At 51.6% G+C, this 17,648-nt stretch overlaps 1 protein-coding gene across 3 annotated transcripts in view; it reads right to left on the bottom strand.

Annotated features, from left to right (window-relative positions):
- ZNF862 (zinc finger protein 862) overlaps positions 1–17,648 on the bottom strand; it is a 35,035-nt gene that overhangs the window by 3,903 nt on the left and 13,484 nt on the right. Inside the window, exons 1-5 of one of the 3 annotated variants that reach the window (XM_027766662.1) lie at positions 16,228–16,890; positions 13,996–14,708; positions 11,460–11,637; positions 3,546–3,650; positions 609–2,717 (exon numbers count right to left, since the gene is read on the bottom strand). In XM_027766662.1, the coding sequence (XP_027622463.1) occupies positions 609–2,717; positions 3,546–3,650; positions 11,460–11,637; positions 13,996–14,688 (3,085 nt within the window). In that variant the 5' untranslated portion in view covers positions 14,689–14,708; positions 16,228–16,890. Of the gene's footprint in view, positions 1–608; positions 2,718–3,545; positions 3,651–11,459; positions 11,638–13,995; positions 14,709–16,227; positions 16,891–17,648 lie in introns of those variants that run through there. The other 2 variants (XM_006164384.3, XM_006164383.3) reach the window with 2 other exon arrangements.

Below are 17,648 nucleotides of genomic sequence, written 5' to 3'. Positions count from 1 at the left end.
CCCCGCCCCCCCCGGCTGGGGGGCGCCTGCCACAGCCGTCTCGCGGGGTCTCCGTTCCCTCCTAGCTCCCTGCCCCTCCCGCCACCTCCTGTGCAGCGCTGCTCCTTCTGGCCACTCTGACCTGCACTGGCCTCTTCCTCCTGCAAATCCCTGCCTGGCTCCACACAGGAAGAAGAGGCACTGCCCGCCCCGTCCAGTCCTCCAGGCCTTCCCAGTCAGTCTTCACCTTTGACCGGCGCCACCTGCACCAGTTACCAGACGTTGCTCTAAGGGCTTTGCGCTAACTCCCTGAAACACAGAGGGGCTGGCCTGCCGCAGGCCACATGGCCGCCAAGCAGCAGAGCTGACCCAGAGCCTGGCCAGACTGAGCTACGGAGGGCTCGCATCCTGCCTCTCCCATTGGAGAATAAGCATCTCGAGGGTGGGTTCAGTGCTGCGAGGCCCACTGGTCTGGCAGATAGTCAGGCCCGTAGGAGAAACCCTCAGATACCCACGGACCAGGCCTCTCTTGCTGGCTGGGGGGTGGAACTTCCGGCTGAGTGTGAGTCTAGGAAGACAAGAGCCCCCCACTTTATGTCTGCGCCCTAAGCCCTATTGGGGGTACGTGCCTGCATGGGAGCGGGCTGGCCCCTGGGCACAGGTGTAGACATGGCTGAAGCGCCGGCCAGAGGAGGTCAGGTACCAGTGCTGGATGGCAGGCTGCGGGTCGTACTCTGCAACCGCCACGCCATTCACGGCCGTCATCATGAGCATGTTGAGCACCTCGCTGGAGAGCTTGGTCCTCTCGTCGGTCCTGATCCGGTTCATGGCCCTGAAACCCCGCTCACAGCAGGAGGTGGAGATGGGCACGCAGAGCACCACAGCCATGAGCCTGCTCAGCACGGGGAAGCGGCAGTGCTGGGCCAGGGCATGTTTGCACAGCAGGGAGAACGGGAGGTTCTGGGTGGCGGCCTTCAGGCCCAGCCACTCCTCCAGCAGAGCTTCCTCACTGTACCCGGGGGGCAGGGAGGCCTCAAAGTACCTGGCAAGGGTGAGAATGTCGGTGTTCCCAAAGCTGGTGAGTTCAGTCCCGCTGGGCCAGGCCACCGTGTCAAATACCTCCATGCTCTGGAGCTGCGGGGGCCGGTCTGCACCAAACCTCTGCTGGAGGTACTCGACGCCGGTCAGGATCATGCGTGCCCGGTCAGCCTGGAACCGCTGCCCTGCCATCTCCACTCTGTCCAGGGAGATGCCATGGAGCCGCCCATCCCTGAAGCAGGCCTCGAACTCTTCCTCTTTGGGCCCTGCCTGGCAACGGAGGGTGTCCAGGGCCAGGTAGGCCCGTGCCAGCGCGGAGTTCACCTCAGTGACCAGCACAATCTCCTTCTGGCACACCTCTGACACCGGCCTGTAGATGCTCAGGAAGTCCAGGAGGAAGTGGCAGAACCTGACGAAATGGAAGCCCCTCATCAGCTTCAGCATGCCCTTGGCCCTGTGCCCAGTCTGCCCCCCAGCCTCTGCCACGCTCTGGAGGTGCCTCACCAGGGCTGGCCAGCTCCCGATGAGCGCGTTCAGCGTGCGCCTCCTGCTGGCCACCCAGCGGATGGCGTTCAAATCCTTCAGGCGGGCGATCTCCTGGCCCAGCAGGGCTGCGCCCTCCTGTAGCTCGCTCAGCCTCTTGCTGGAGGACTGATAGAACTTGAAGACGGTGCGGATGTGCCGGTCACACTTCCGCACCAGGTCGATGTCCCCGCAAGCATCCACCACTGCCAGCTGCATCCGGTGGGCCACGCAGTGGACGGGCAGCAGCCGGGGGACGACCTCCTGGAGCTGTGCCACCAAGCCCCCTGAGCGGCTCAGCACAGACGAGCCGTCGGTGCCCAGGCCCACCACCCAGCCGGGCTTCCGGAAAGGGACGTCCAGCTCGTCCAGGGCCGAAATGACCGCCTCGAAGTAGCCGTCGGCCGTCTCGCTGGGGAGGGGGGCCAGCGCGATGTACGACTCCTTCACCTCCGTCTGCTTGAGGTAGCGGAGGAAGATGCCCACGCAGGACTGGGCGGCCGTGTCCGTGCAGCTGTCCAGCACCAGGCTCACGCAGGGGGACCTCCGGACGTCACCCAGGATCTCCTTCCGCAGCGTCTCCGAGATGTACTTGATGAACTGGGTGCACGCAGTGCGGTTTCGGTACTTGCCTAAAATCGTGGTCCCAGTGCTCTGGAGGAGCTGCAGGATCTTCTCGAAGTCATTCAGGGGTCTCGAGTGGTACGCGATGGAGTAGGCGGCGTGGAAGAAGTGCTCCATGTTTGCCATGAGGTCGCTGGAGATCTCGGGGACCAGGGCGGCCTGAGGGGTGTCCTCCTGGACGTCTACCGTGTTGACGCAGAGCTTGTGGGCCTTGCTGACCTCGTGGTACTTTAAGGTCTCCACCTTGAAAGGCCCCGTGTAACCTCTGACCAACCGAGACGACCTGTCATGGAGGCTGGGTCTCCCTCTGCACACGGAGCAGAAGAGCACGGTCTCCCCGGGGCCAACCGCTAACCACGGGAACTGTCTGAACCACGACCTCTGGATGGAGCGGGGCCTGTACGTCCTCCTCATCTGTCCAGGCCCATCAGCCGCTTCGCACATGCCGGCAGCGCAGAAGGAAGGACGTGTCTCCGCAGGAGCTGGGAGCAATGAGGATTCCACAGCCGAGGCCCGTGCGTCTGCCTCCCGTGCAGTCACCATCTTCCTTGTCCCTTCAGAGAAAATCAAAGCGTGCTTGGTTCTGCTGCCCAGAGCTCTGCGGTCTTCCGTCCACTAAGTGTCCCCAGGTTCAGTGAGCACCCCCATGCAAAGCAGAGATGAGTGTGATTCATCTCTCTAGAAAGCACTAGCAGCTTCTACTCAGCCCCACCCTGTTATCATCGATGAAAGGCAGCCTGGCTCCCCAGGAGCTGCTAACTGTGGGCTCCAGTGCCAGCCTCCCCGTCTCTATACACACAGCCACCCTGGGGCCACTGACTTCAGATGCTGATGCGCTTAGTTAGCCACCTGGGCCATCAATACTACTGGAGAAACAGGTGGCATTAATCCCTTTGTGGGGCTCCAGCAGGAAAGAGGGTTAGACACCCACAAGTCTTCTCATGAGCCCTGGGAAGAGGGGAGCTGCCCAAGCACACATAGCAGCCCCAGCTGAGAAGAGCAGCCCCAGCTGCTGTGTGAGGAGGTGAGACAGAGCAAATTCATGGTCCAGCAGTGCTGTGAACTGGACACCCGGCAGGGGCTCCAGACCTGCAGGCCCCCTGTTCCGGGGTTCAGGTCCCCACCTGTCTCCTCCATCAGCTGACCACAGCTCCTTCGGCGCTCCTGCTCATCAAAGCACATCCTGTCCTGTGATGTCCCTGTTCCCCAGGCTGTTCTGCACTCTGAGGGCAGGCTAGTCTCCATCCTTGTCTACCCAGTGCCCACTACAGGGCCTGGTGCCCAGCGGGTCCAGGATAAGCCTGACTGAGCCAACCCCACATGACATGCCAGAGCTGCGTGGGCCCTGCACGTGCCTGCGGAACTGGGTCGACGAGACTCACCTGGAGGATGACCTCTGCCCCACTGTGGCCCATCTGGGCCCTTGGTCCAGGGTGCAGCTCTCCGTTCCAGTTTGGAGATCAAGTCGGGTTTGGCGGCAGCAGGCCCTGCAGGGGATGAGAAGCCATGCTGACAGCACTGTCAAGGACGGTCCCGCGGCGAGCTCTCCAGGCCAGCCCAGCCTTGCAGCATGCAGGGTGCCTCTGGGTTCCACCCGGAGAAAGGCTAGTCAGCCAGGCAGCAGAGGGTACCACTCAGAGTGTGCAGAGGTGGCCAGGAAGGGCACCCTGAGCCGGGGGGTCACGTGTGGCTTAGCTCACAGGCCAGTCACCGGGACCACGAGCCAGCCCAGTGCACCCAGAGGGGATGGGTGAAAACAGGAGGAGACACAGAGGAGCAAACGGAAGTCAGAGCAGGCAGGGATGAAAGAAGCCACATGAGAAGAGCGAGATGTCACCACGACTGCCCCTTCCCCATGCACAGCCTGCTGGGACACGGATCCCTTGAGGCAGCACTTGGCAGGACCTTGAAAATACCTGCCGCCTGAATGGAACCTGAAATTCGGCCCAAGAGATTCATGTCTCCAGATGAAGGACTGCCCTGAACTTAACATACAGTATTGTCAGGGATGTGCAGAGAAACTGCTTCCTTCAAGATGGGCCGCCACCACCTACTGTGTGTGTCTGTGTGCACGTGTGTGCGATGTTCTGTGGGAGGACACAAGAGCAACTGGTAACTGAGGGTGTGCAGGGCTGGACTTCGCACTTCTCACGACTTGTCTTTCGGATCACTTGGATATATTCATATTTAGTATACAGGGGTGTGTGTGTGTGCATATCACCAATAAAAACACAAATAAGTAAATTATTAAAACTTGGTAACTTGAACATATGTCTTTCTTATAACATCTCTGAAAGTGAAGATTAATAATAATAGTAGTGGGAACCAGCAGTTAGCATAATGGCTATGTCGCTGGACTCCCACACAGTCGACCGCAGCTCGCGTCCCGGACCTGGTGGCTTAAAACTCACGCCGGGCGTGTGTGCGTGCGTGCCCAAGATCCCGAGAGGAGAATGGAGGAGAAGGGATTGCGGCGTGGCCATCCCCTCTGGGGGGTGATTTCTCGCTTTCTGTCTCTATGTCTCTGTCTGGCGAGCGCATGCGCCCTATAGCAAAAACCTCTCAAAAATAATAATAGTAGTAGTAATAAAAAGAAGTCCAAGCATATGACAAATATTGGACTAGAAATGCTAACATTATGGGGACCAGCAGGTGGCATGGTGGTTAAGGTGCTGGACACTCCCACATGGCTGACTACAGTTCAAGTCCTAAGACTAGTGGCTTACTTTCTCACTTTCCCTCATTCTCTGTGTCTCTCTCTGGTCAAATTAAAATAAGTGAATGAATAAATAAAATTAAATAAATAATTCTTTTTTAAAAAAAGAAATGCTAACATTATACATTTTAGAAGAAAAAAAAGAGACAAGGGAGAGAGAGAGAGAATAGAGCCGAACACCAAATGCCTTGGGGGTTACAGGAGGGAGGAGTGAGTGGCCTGTACCCTGGAACCCAAAAAGATCTTGAAACTGGAAGCTGCAGGTGTGTGAGAAGTGGTGGGTGAGGGACTGAAGAGGGGCCCAGCTCAAGCCTGCACAGAGCCCTGCTCAGCCCAGCCCTGCACCGGTTCCACCTCACCTGAGGAGAGCGGACTGAGCCCAGAGAGACACGCCCAGGAACCAGGGGCTACTGAAAGGAGAAGTGTGGATCTAAAAACGGGGAGATCGGGTTGAAGGGTGCGCAACACCCCGAGAACGCCGGCTCAGCTTGCACCCTCCAAGCAGGAGCTGGTAGTCTTCTCTGGAGAAAGGAAACTGCCCCTCCCTCTCCCCAGTAGCCCTACGGAGTCCAAGGTCCTCGGGCTTTTGGATGAGACAACCGGGTCACAGCAGGCCACTCCCCAGAGAAACCTACTCCGTGAGGAGTCCCCACTGCACACGCAGCTTCCCGCCGGTTTTTTAAGGCTTTTCTCTTAAGTAGGAATGAACTGAGATATTATTTAAGAAAAGCCTCGTGGCCAGCAGGTGGTGTGGCAGTTAAGGGCCCGGGGCTCCCACATGGCCAACTGCAATTTGAGTCCCAGACCTGCTGGCTTACTTTCTCACTTTCCCTCTCTCACTCTCTTGCTCTGTCCCTCTCTGGTCAAATTAAAATGAAGAAATAAAAGTTAAATAAAATAATTATTAAAAAAAAAAGAAATGCCTCTAACACGAAAGAGAGAAAACACAAGTAGGAAAAAGAATGGGAAGAGCTAGCGATGCCGCAGGGATCAAACAAAACTTCAAAACGAGAATCCCTATTCTCAGAGAAGAGGCAAGACAGCCATTCCCTGAGGAGCTCGAGGAGCGCCTAGAGGGCCAGCAGGTGACATGGAGGTTAAGGTGCTAGGCCCACGTGGCTGACTTTGCAGTTTGAATCCCAGACCCAGTGGCTTAAGAATCACACCAGGCACGTGTGTAGGTGTGCACAAAATCCCAAGAGAAGACTAGAGGAAGGGGGCTGCAGCATGGCCATCCCCCGGGCAGTGATTTCTCACTTTCTCTCTCTTTCTCTCTGTCTCTACCACAAAAAAAAAAAAAAAAAAAAAAAAAAAAAAAAAAAAAAAAAAAAGTGCCCAGACACTAGAAAACACAAACACAATCAAATAAAAAATAAATACAAATAGAACTACCGTATGATCCAGCAATCCCACTCCTGGGTATCTACCCAAAGAACAGGAGCACGCTCAGTCGGAAAAGCGCTTGCACATCAATGTTTATCGCGGCATTATTCACAATCACTAAGACATGGAACCAACCCAACGTCCACAAACAGATGAATGGATTGAAAAAGTGTGGCATATATACCCCATGGAATACTACTCAGCTGCAAAAACCAATAAGACCCTGGCATTTGATAGAAAGTGGTCGAATATGGAAGCTTTATTACTGAGTGAAGCAAGCCAGGCTATGAAAGAGAGATATTGCGTCTCCACTTAATATACCCTGACTGTCTGCACTCTATGGTAGAGACTGAAAGACTGGAGGACACAAAAGCAGTGAAAATAGTTATGGATGCTGGAGACAGAGTGGAAGGAGGGTGGGAGAAGGGAAGAGTATAGGGAAGGAAATCAGGGAGAAACATAGAGGCAAGACATTTGTGGGACCCAGAGATGGTTTAGTACCTGCTGATGATAATGTGTATAGTATTCTCAACTGGACTGGTCTGAGGAGTATTTCATGTTCGGTAAATTCTCTTTATAAGCCAAATGATGTATAGCGATAAAATATTTTTAAAAAGAACAATAAAAATAAAATAAATAAATTTAAAAATAAATACATAAGATAGTTACAAAATAAAATCGAGGCTGTATCCGAGAAATTAGTACACACAAAAATAAGCAGAAAATAGAAGAAAAAGAAACGAATAAGAAACCAGAGGCTCATAATAGGAAGTCCAATTTCTAGCTAATAGGAGTTTCTGGAAGAAAGGAAATAGGAAGAATCCATAGAAGACACAACACAAGAGCATTTCCCCCAACTGGAAAATAAGAGCTTCCACATGACAGAGCGGCACCAGTTACTCAGAATTAAAGATACAAAACATCCACATCAAGGCATCTCATTAAAAATGTCAGAACGGTGGAATAGATTTTAAAAGCTTTCAGAGTAAGGGAACGAGCAGTTAGCGTAATGGCTATGTTGCTGAACTTCCACGTAGTCGACCGCAGTTCGTGTTCCGGACCCGGTGGCTTAAAACTCACACCGGGTGCGTGTGCGTGCGTGCCCAAGATCCCGAGAGGAGAATGGAGGAGAAGGGATTGTGGCGTGACCATCCCCCCTGGGGGGTGATTTCTCGCTTTCTGTCTGTCTTGCTATCTGGCAAGCGCATGCGCCCTATAGCGAAAACCTCTCAAAATAAAAAAAGTTTTCAGAAAAAAAAAAAAAAAAGTAGATCACGGTGAAAGATTAGGAATACAAAGGCCTCAGATTTCTTGGCACCACCAGTAAAGCCTGTGAGAACACTGCCACAATGCCGAGGAAAGTATTTCCACCTGGATTCTACGCCCAACCGATGGTGCCGTGCGGGCAGAATAGGGGCATGAAGAGATAGGCAGGGTCTAAACATAGTGATAAAACAAAAACCAAACCTCCTGCCTTGCAGTCTTCCTAGGAACACACCATGTCCCCGTGTGTGCTAGTACACACACACTTGGAATCCGTCCAGTAGATCCCACAGCAAAGATCTGAACCCTGGAAGGAGAGCTGGGGCCAGGGTCTGAGAGGCAGAGGGAAGCCCCAGGCACAGCTGCACAGGGTGCCAAGGACTGCTGGCTTAGACAGGGCCAGGGAAGGCTCCAGAGAGAAAGTGAACCTGATAGATCCCAAGAAAGCTGGGCATGGGGAAAAGACTTCTCAGAAGCGCCTGTAATTCGACCAGCAAGTGTGGGGAGAGCTGGGGAGAGAACAGACAGTTGGCAAAAGAAAAGAAAGAATTTCAATCCCAGGGGAAAACACCCTGCAAATGACACCATCATATGGGGTCATCAGAAAAGTCATGACATATTTTCCTGTGCAAAACTGTGTCAAGACTTTCCTGATGACCCAAATATCACACTTTGCTCAGCTGGAAATAATATTTAATTAGGCAAATGATACGTTGATTTAACCAAAAAAGTGTGCTATACCTGTTCTGAGAGGTGGAGGGAGAGGGCCCGGGTGGGGGCGGAGGGCCGTGTCTTCGTCCTCCATGCAGGAATCAAGAGGGAGAATCTCAAACAGCCAGCCAGGAAGAGCGATGAACACGTGTGACTGCTATCAGCGTGTGACCCTGCCGGCTCTGGTAAAGGCCCAAGAGGCGAGAGCCAGCTCCCCTCGTTCTTCCAAAGCTCGACTGCAGAGGCACCAGGGTGGGAGGAGGCCGAGAAACTGGTGCTGGGCCCTGCCTTCACCCTGAGGGTGCCCAGGAGCTGACAAGGAAGTGCTCAGGCAGGAGGACTAGAGAAAGTGACCAGGTGTGGATGACTGTGAAGGAACCTCCCCCCCCTTTTGGAAGCAAGTTGTTTTTGTTTGTTTGTTTGTTTTACAAATGTATCCTGTTCCCACTCCTTTCCAGCCAGCAGGGTACAATGCTCTTTGAAGGTTCGCTATGTTCAAGTGTAAGTGCCCTGGACCTAGGGCTGATACACACTGTCACCACAACACAAGTAATCCTCAGTCATGTCTGACCGTGAGCAGAGACATTAAAAGCTGTGAACACTGGGGCCGGCAGGTGGTGTGGGGGACTCCTGTATGACCGACCATGGTTTGAGTCCCAGACCTGGCAGCTTGCTTTCTCACTTTCTCTCTCTGGTCAAATTTAAATCAATCAATCAATCAATCAATCAATCAGCAAGTGAATGAGCAAGCAAGCTGTGAACACTGATCAAACAAGTACTGCATGTAGGTCTGGAGTGTCCAGAAATAGACCTAGGTCTCAGCTACCTCTCACAGGACAGCGTAAACAGAGGGATGAGACATCAGGAAGGAGCGACTATTCTTTTTCTGCAGAAAGCACGGAACAGGTGGCTGTTGGAGTTCCCATCATGTGCAGCAGCCTGTCCTACTACAACACGTTGGTGAGACAGGACCACATGAAATCAGTGCAAGAGAAAGGTGTCTTTCTATCCTGATGCTGTCCAAGGACCTTGGGAGTCTGCCAGAAAGAGGCGGAGAAGAAAGAGATGCAGGAGATGCAAACGCTATCTGAGAAGCAACAATACCACCACCACCTTCGCAACCCAGCGTGGTCCAGACCTCACAGTGACACCCACGTCCAAGGTGGCCACGCTCTGTAGGTGCCGGGCCAGAGGGAGACATCTAGAAACCACACCGCACAGAGCAGCACCCCTGCAGGCCCTTGTGCTCCCAGGTCCTTGCTCATGCTGTCCCCTCTCTCTGCCATGTCTTCATGTCTTTCCTCCTTGGGGTCCAGCTGGTTTAAAACTGTTGCATTTCCTGACTCCTCCTTCCAATATCCAGTAAACTTAAATCGTTCTTCTTCAGTAGCCTCAGGTTACTCTTCCTGAAATTCTTTTAGGGGCGCTTGCATTATTTTATAGTCCCTTCCTTTCCCTTCCCTTTCCTTGTCTTTTCTTTTAGAGATATTTTTGATATAGGGCATGTGTGCTCACTGGAGAGACAGAGAGAGAGAAAGTGAGAAATCACCTCCCAAGGGGGATGACCACACCACAATCCCTTCTCCTCCATTCTGCTCTCAGGATCTTGGGCATGCACACGTGTACGCCTGGTGTGAGTTTTAAGCCGCTGGGTCTGGGACTCAAACAGTGGTCAACTACATGGGAGTCCAGTGACATAACCATTACATCATCTGCTGGTCCCTCTTTTTTTTTTTTTTTTTAAGGTTTCTTCCATAGGGTGCGCACACTTGCCAGAGAGAGACAGAGAGAGATGGTGAGAAGGGAAGTAAGAAATCACTCCCCAGCAGGGATGGACATGCCACAATCTCTTCTCCTTCATTCTCCTCCTGAAATTTTGGGCAAACACACACATGCATGATTTTTAAGCTGCCAGGTCCAGGACTTGAACCATAGTTGACCATGTGGAAGTTCAGCACCATGATCACTATGTCACCTGCTGATGCCCATTTTATAGTTTCCTATTAAAATGTCAAGTCTCTCTCACAAACCTGTTAGGCCCTTGAAAGCAGAGACTTTGGCTTATTCATGTTCATCTAGTAGGTGCTCAGTAGATGTTTGGTGGAGGATAGATGGACAGGTGTATGGATGGACAGGTGGATGGGTAGGTGGATGGATGAACAGGTAAATGGATGGATGGACAGGTAGATAGATGGATGGGTGGATGGATGGATGGATGGATGGACAGATGGATGGATAGATGGACAGGTAGGATGAATGGTGAACAGGTGGATGGATGGACAGGTGGATGGATGGATGGGTAGATGGGTGGATGGATGGATGGGTGGATGGATGGATGGATAGACAGGTGGATGGGTAGGTGGATGGATGAACAGGTAAATGGATGGATGGACAGATGGATAGATGAATGGATGGATGGATGGACGGATGGACAGATGGATGGATGGATGGACAGGTAGGATGGATGTGAACACAGGTGGATGGATGGATGATGGATGGGTAGGTGGATGGATGAACAGGTAAATGGATGGATGGACAGATGGATAGATGAATGGATGGATGGATGGACGGATGGACAGGTGGATGGATGGATGGATGGATGGACGGACAGATGGATGGATGGATGGATGGACAGATAGGATGGACGGTGAACAGGTGGATGGATGGATAGGTGGACGGATGGATGGATGGATGGATGGATGGAAGGATGGATGGATGGACGGATGGACAGGTGGATGGATGGATGGATGGATGGACAGGTGGATAGATGGATGGATGGATGGATGGATGGATGGATGGATGGATGGACAGGTGGATGGATGGACAGGTGGATAGATGGATGGATAGACAGGTGGATAGATAGGTGGATGGATGGGTGGACAGGTGGATGGATAGATGGATAGACAGATGGATGGACAAGCGGATGGATGGATGGACAGGTGGATGAATGGATGGATGGATGACGGACAGGTGGATGGATGATGGACAGGTGGAAGGATGGATGAATGGATGATGGACAGGTGTATGGATGGATGGATAGGTGTTCGGACGAAGGGTTGATAAGATACAGTATCTTAAAGCAGGAAGCATTCTGAGGTACAAAAGAGACGACCATTCTGCCTACATACAGGTGGTGGCAGAAAAGGGAAGAAGAGCACAAGCCACGCTGCCCTTGAGGATTTCCCAAACAACGGTGGCCGGTGACATCTATGCGAGTCTTTACCCAGGGAGGCCAACAGCTCATAGTTCAGCCGCATCACATCTCTGTACAGCTCCTTCTGCCGCTTGTCTAGCAGGCCCCACTCCTCCGGGGTGAAATACACTGCCACATCCTCAAATACCACTGGGAGCTCCTCAAACACCACAGGAACCTCCTCCAACAGCCCCTTTTCGGAAGGGTCCTGCAACAAAGAGCAGAGTCACTTAGCACGCCTTCAGAGGCTGATGCCATGTGACACCCGGGCCTTTCCCACGCTCATTCCTGGGAAGCTCATCAAGTACTCTGAGGAATTAACACATCCACAGAAAGTCAAAGAATCGCACTTGTGAAACCCATAGCAGGCAAACCAAAATGAGCCTCAGTCCACAGGGTCTTCTGGGAGGAAATAAAAACACATGCGAATGGAGCCAGACAGTGGCAAAGTTGTAAACACAATGGCCTGAGAGGTAATCCCACACAGGAGGTTGCTGGTTCAAGTCCATCAACCTTCCTGAGTATGCCCAGTATGATCTAGGCTGGCTGAGGCTGGGGGTGAATCACGGCCTCGGGGTCCTGTCGGGGATGCTCTCTCACTTGTGGAAGAAAAATACATGGAAAGAACAGATATTTCGTACAGGCTAGGACTGCAGCCTGTCTAAATGTGCCTTCTACAAATCCGTGATGACAAAGTGACCATTTGACTCTAGGAACAAAGTGAAGGAAGAAGTAGTCAAAAAGAACGGAAGATCCAATAATCAGGGCCGAGGTTTACACACACCTCAGTGCTAACGGAATTCATACTTTTAAAGATTAGGTCTATTCACCAGAGACAGTGGGAGAAGAGGGTGGGAAAGGACAGAGGGTCAAAAAGAGAGGTAGAAAATTTTGGATAATAATATGCATGATTAAGTCACTATGCAGTATATTCTAGATGGGAAATCACATTATGATGCTTATGGAAAGAATGTAAATTAAGTTACAAGAAAAGAGAAAGGTTTCAGAAAAATAAAAAAAAATCCATTTGATGACCGCAGTTAAGATATATAGCCCCAGCTAGGTGCTACTTTATAGGATGCCTAAAGTTAGACTTGTGTTCATGGAAATGTATATATCAGCTGTGTTTGCTATGAAAACATTTAGATTAATTAAGATCTTTAATAATTCAATAAAAAATGGGGGGGAAACAGTATAGAAAGTAAACAGATACCAGAGACAGTGTGGGAGGAGAGTGGGAGATGGCAGAGGGTAAGAGATAGGGAATCAAGGATGGGGGGGAAGCAAAACATACAGGAAACAAGAAATGGAAAATTATTTGTTGACAATAACATGTATGTTGATGTGCTGGATTAAGACAATATACAGTGTACTCTGGATGGAAAATCTCATTTTGTATGCTATAATGATGTACAGTGAATGAACGTAAACAAATAAATTAAAAAAAAAAAGATTAGGTCTATTTATTAGCTTTTAAAATTTTTTTAGAAAGGTTTTTGTTATAGGGTACGTGCACTTGCCAGAGGCACAGAGAGAGAGAGAGAAAGTGAGAAATCACCCCCCCGGGGGAGGGCCACGCCACAATCCCTTCTCCTCCATTCTCCTCTCAGGATCTTGGGCACGCACACAAACATGCTCATTGGAAGTTTCAAGCCACCAGGTCCAGGACTCAAACTGCAGTCAGCCATGTGGGAGTCCAGCACCTTAATCACCATGCTACCTGCTGGCCCATTTATTAGCTTTTAATGCTAAAAAAAAAAAAAGTAGGGACAAGAAAATAAATGAGCTTCATTGTATTCTGGAAAAATTAGAGCTTCCTCACTTGAACTGGATCCCTCGTGCTGTCAGCTATGGGGACCTCTGGGCTGGTCTCACTGGACTCCTAGAGGGCGCGCTGGAATGATCTATAGTAAAGTCCTACCTAGTAACGCTAGAAACAAGAAATCACATAACATACGAAGAAAATGCTGCAATGTTTAAAAGTACAACATGACTCTAAAGAGTTAAAAATGTTTACAAAGCAGATTATTTAAGAGCTCTGTGGCTGGTCTCTGGTTGTGGCTTATTTCTTGAGTTCTGTGTTTGTTCTGGACTCTGATGTGGGGCCAGCAGGTGGTGTAGCGACTAAGGTGCTGGATGCCCACATGGCTGGCCACGGCTGGAGTCCCAGACCCGGCCGCTTGAAACTCAAGCTGGCATGTGTGCGTGAGTGGCCACCCCCCCTGTGGAGGAGGGGATTCCTCTCTTTCTCTCTCACTGTCTCTCCAGAGAAGGCATGTGCCCTATAGAAAAAAAAAAACAAAAACAAAAACCCCAAAACTCTAAAACAAAGAAGAAGGTAGAATGTTCTGTCCCCTAATTACGTTTCGTTATCCATGAAAAGGAGATCACAGGAACAGGGCCGTTGCCTGAATTGAGACGCTCCATGTGAAGCACTCAGGACAAGGCCGAGTGTTTGTAAGCACGTTTGCTATGGCAACACAAGCAGGGCGCGTCCCCACGCTTCCTTCGTCATTGTCACCCAGCCTCCTGCTCTGTGAGACAACAATCACCATGAACACATTACCTGATGGCAGGATCCAACCGCATCCTTGCATAAAACGCTGCTGCTTGAGGTGTCGTGGATGCCATCGGTGACTTCTTTTTGCATCAGATCTGAAATGCTGTCTAGATACAAGGCTGGAATCACTCCATTCCTTGGGGGAATCACTCCATTCCCCCCAGGGTCCTCCAGTTCAGCTCCTAGGCATGGCAGGAGTTTGGTCATGCTGTCCCCCAGAGGCCCCGGGGGATAGAAAATGGGGTGATCTGCAGTGAAGAGGTGCTCCGGACCGGCCGGCACACCTCCAGACACATCTCCAATGCTCCTGGACCGGGCCGCCCAGAGGGGGTCCCTCGCAGCCAAGGCATTGACGCAGAAGAGGTGAGCTTTGCTCTTGGCGTGGTACTTGAGAGTCTCCACCTTGAACGGCCCCGTGTAACCCTCTATCAGTCTCGACCGTCTGTCCCTGACAGATGGGTATTCTCGGCAAGCAGAGCAAAACAGAGCCGTCTGCTCCTCGTTGGTGATCAGCCACGGGAACTGCACAAACCACGCCTTCTGGATAGACCGGGGCTTCAGGGCTTTCCTGCTTCTTGCTGTCCAGTCTCCCCTGATGTGGCCACTCTCTGTGCTGAAGGGAGAAAGGCAGGCTTTCTTCTGGGGTGGCTGCCACCGTCCACACCCCATGACAGGACCCTGCCTGTCCATTTCTTCCATGCAGCTCACCCGTTTCTTTCCTTTAGAGAAAAGGGACAAATGGAATTTGCTTTGAAACTCTGTAGTTGGAGCCGTACAGCCTGGGGAGGCTCTCGGTGTCAAGCGTGAACAGTGTCAAGCACACGCAGTCCAAAGAGCCCAGGCACCACCTGAGAGCTCTTCTTTCAGTCCCTGTGGCCCCAGGCCCACCCTACCTAATCCAGAAGAACTCAAAGGAATGGGCTTGTGTAACCTCCCCCTACCCCTTTAACGTAAGGGACAGATACACCTGGCTCAAAGGAGACCTTTGCAATTTGATTTATGCAACCTAAGATAGTGACACAATCTCAACGGGTCAAAACTCACTTACGGATAGGAAAACTGACCTCACAGAACAAGTGGTAAAGACCATCAAAGCCAGGTGACATTGCTCCTCTAGGGCAGGTCACCCCTGCAGCAGGCCTGATGTGAAGGCATCTGACGTTTGCTTAGGCATCTCTAGGGCAAACAAGCTACCTGCCTCTGGAAGCACAGCTGGTCCCCCAGATAGCCTGCAGCTGCAGTGACGCTGACCCAACCCTCCAGACAGATTCCAGTCAAACTCTTGTTATGCCACAATCCTCCAGAGAGGCAAAAGCACTCAGGGCCTCACTATGGTTTTTCTTTGAGCTAACTAGAAGTTTCTTTCTTACTTTTGCAAGAATTATTCGTTTTTTATTTTATGTATTATTCTTATTATTTTTCACATGAGTTTTGCTAGAGAAAGAGACAGAGAGCAAGAGGGAGAGCGAGAAAGCATGCCACCAGGTCCAGGATTCGAACCGCAGTGGGTCATGTGAGAATTCCAGTGCCTTAACTACCATACCACCTGCTGGCCCCTAAACCAGAGATTTCTCGTTAGAGCAAATGCAACTTAGGTGACTCTAACTTCCCTGGAGCCATTTTTTTCTTTTTCTTTTTTAACTGATAAAGAGCACATGTGCTCAGCAGAGAAAGATAAGAATACCCCCGATTGTGATCCCGTCTCCCACATTCCCCATCCGTCAGGACCAGGAGCAAGCACACGCATACCCAGTCAGCCTGATTCCCAGCTACTGAGGCCAGGATCTGAAGTGAGCTCAGCCCTGGGGGGTCCTCTGTCTGTGCACAGCACTTAACAAGCTGTTAATGAAGTGCCCACAGGCTAGAAAGTAAGAGACAAACAAGGAGGAACAAACAAAGCAAAGAGCATCTATGATATCCGACAGAGGCACCGAGCAGTCTAGGACTTCTTGTGGCCCATCTGAGAGAAATCAGGGACAGCAAACTTAGTGATTCGATTCCTATCGGACGTTACTGCTCACTGGCGCGGCTCCGGGCCCTGCCGGCGTGACAGCAGGGAGACAGAGGCATGGCCTCCTGCGAGGTACAATACCTAGTAACAAATCAACATGCACCTCCAGGGAGGCAGGCAGTGAGGGCAGGGAAGGGAGGAGGGCGATGCTGGACCGTGTGTGAATTTAGACAAGGCGGCAGTGAGAGGCTGGTAGCACCTGCTCCGTCTCAGCTGAGCACACTCACCTGAAGGATGGTCCAGGAGATTTCTCTGGCCCTGGACATTGCCTATCCATGGCTCTGGCCCTCGCCCAAACTTACAGAACAGCGGGGAGTTGGTGACAGTCGGTCCTGAGTCGGGAACAGAGAACAGTGTGGTGAGACCCTGGCTCCAGGTCACAGCAGGGAGGAGAGCTCTTCTTGTGCCATCCTCTTGGTGTCATCGAAATAATGGGTCATGGAGGAAAGTGGGAACTGTGACAGTTTAGCACTGCAGTTTAGAAACGCAGATATCCACGAAACTCTTAAAACAATGGAGCCAGTAAAGGCAACGAGGGGCCCAAGCCGGGCTACAGAGGTATGGGAACTATGAGTGCAGGTGTAGGTGACATCTCAGGCCTCGAGCAGGGCCAGGTCAACACCACAGCCAAGGAAACTAGGCCGCCCTGGGAGCTGTGGCGACCTGGGGGACCTACTCCTTGGAGAGGTCAGGAAAGCTCCACGCAGACGCAGGCTCAGGTCTGCCTCACTGCCCCACCTGCTAAGAGTAGCCAAGAATCCACACTTTAAGTGAAAACTCCCAATGGTAAACTACCTAAATATTCTTGGGAGCTAAATGTAGTAAAAGCCAAAATATAAAGCAAAGCGAAACAAAACGAAACAAAACACAACTCCAACCTGGGAGCCAAATCTGGCCCAGAGCTGCTACTCTGCAACGCCTAGTTTAGAAAGATCGGTGGCTGCCAAGCCGGTCTAGAGGCACAGGGAGGAGACCTACCCTACCCTGCCTCAGACAGGGACCAAGAACTAAGCAAAGGCATGGTGACAGTCACCAGACCGCAATCAGCAAATATACACCTGCACGTCCACGCTGAATTACGACCACCTCCGTCCTCAGTGCAGAAACCGCACCCATGGAAACAGAGAAAGAAGCACTCAGGAAATATCAATAAGGAGATGAAAATGACCTATATTCACAGTCTTAAACTGCTTTATCCCATTGAGTCTTAGGACAGCCCTAGGAAGGAAATCAATGCTAAAGTCACACCAGCATCTGGGGGCAGAACTGAGACCAGATTTCCACACACGAAATCTGGGGGACACCCTCTCCCCCCTGTCACTGCTCCAGTGTCCTGTGGGCTCCACAGATCCTCAGGCCAGGCCCGCCTGGCATCTTGGGATAGCACAGGGGATCCAGGATAGGTCTAGCCTTGACATGCCAGGTTTGCCCACTTCCTTGGCCAATTTAAAAGAGCGAGCGTGAAATGCAAATTCATGTGTGATTAAGTTAGACATGGGACTGAAGACAGAGCTGGCGTGAAGATGCCTAGGGGAGTGGCAGGGTTTCAGAAAATTCTCGTGTTCTGGTGCGGATAAGGATGGGGATGCCGATCTGGGTTGAAGACAGGGGGGCGTGGACGGGAAGCCATACCCGGCGGGGTGCACAG

The sequence above is a fragment of the Tupaia chinensis genome, unplaced genomic scaffold (genome assembly GCF_000334495.1).
Source record: "Tupaia chinensis unplaced genomic scaffold, TupChi_1.0 Scaffold143622_1, whole genome shotgun sequence".
In the NCBI taxonomy this organism is placed as follows: domain Eukaryota; kingdom Metazoa; phylum Chordata; class Mammalia; order Scandentia; family Tupaiidae; genus Tupaia; species Tupaia belangeri.
Note: the sequence above shows the minus strand (reverse complement) of the source record. Positions and strands in the feature narration are given on the sequence as shown.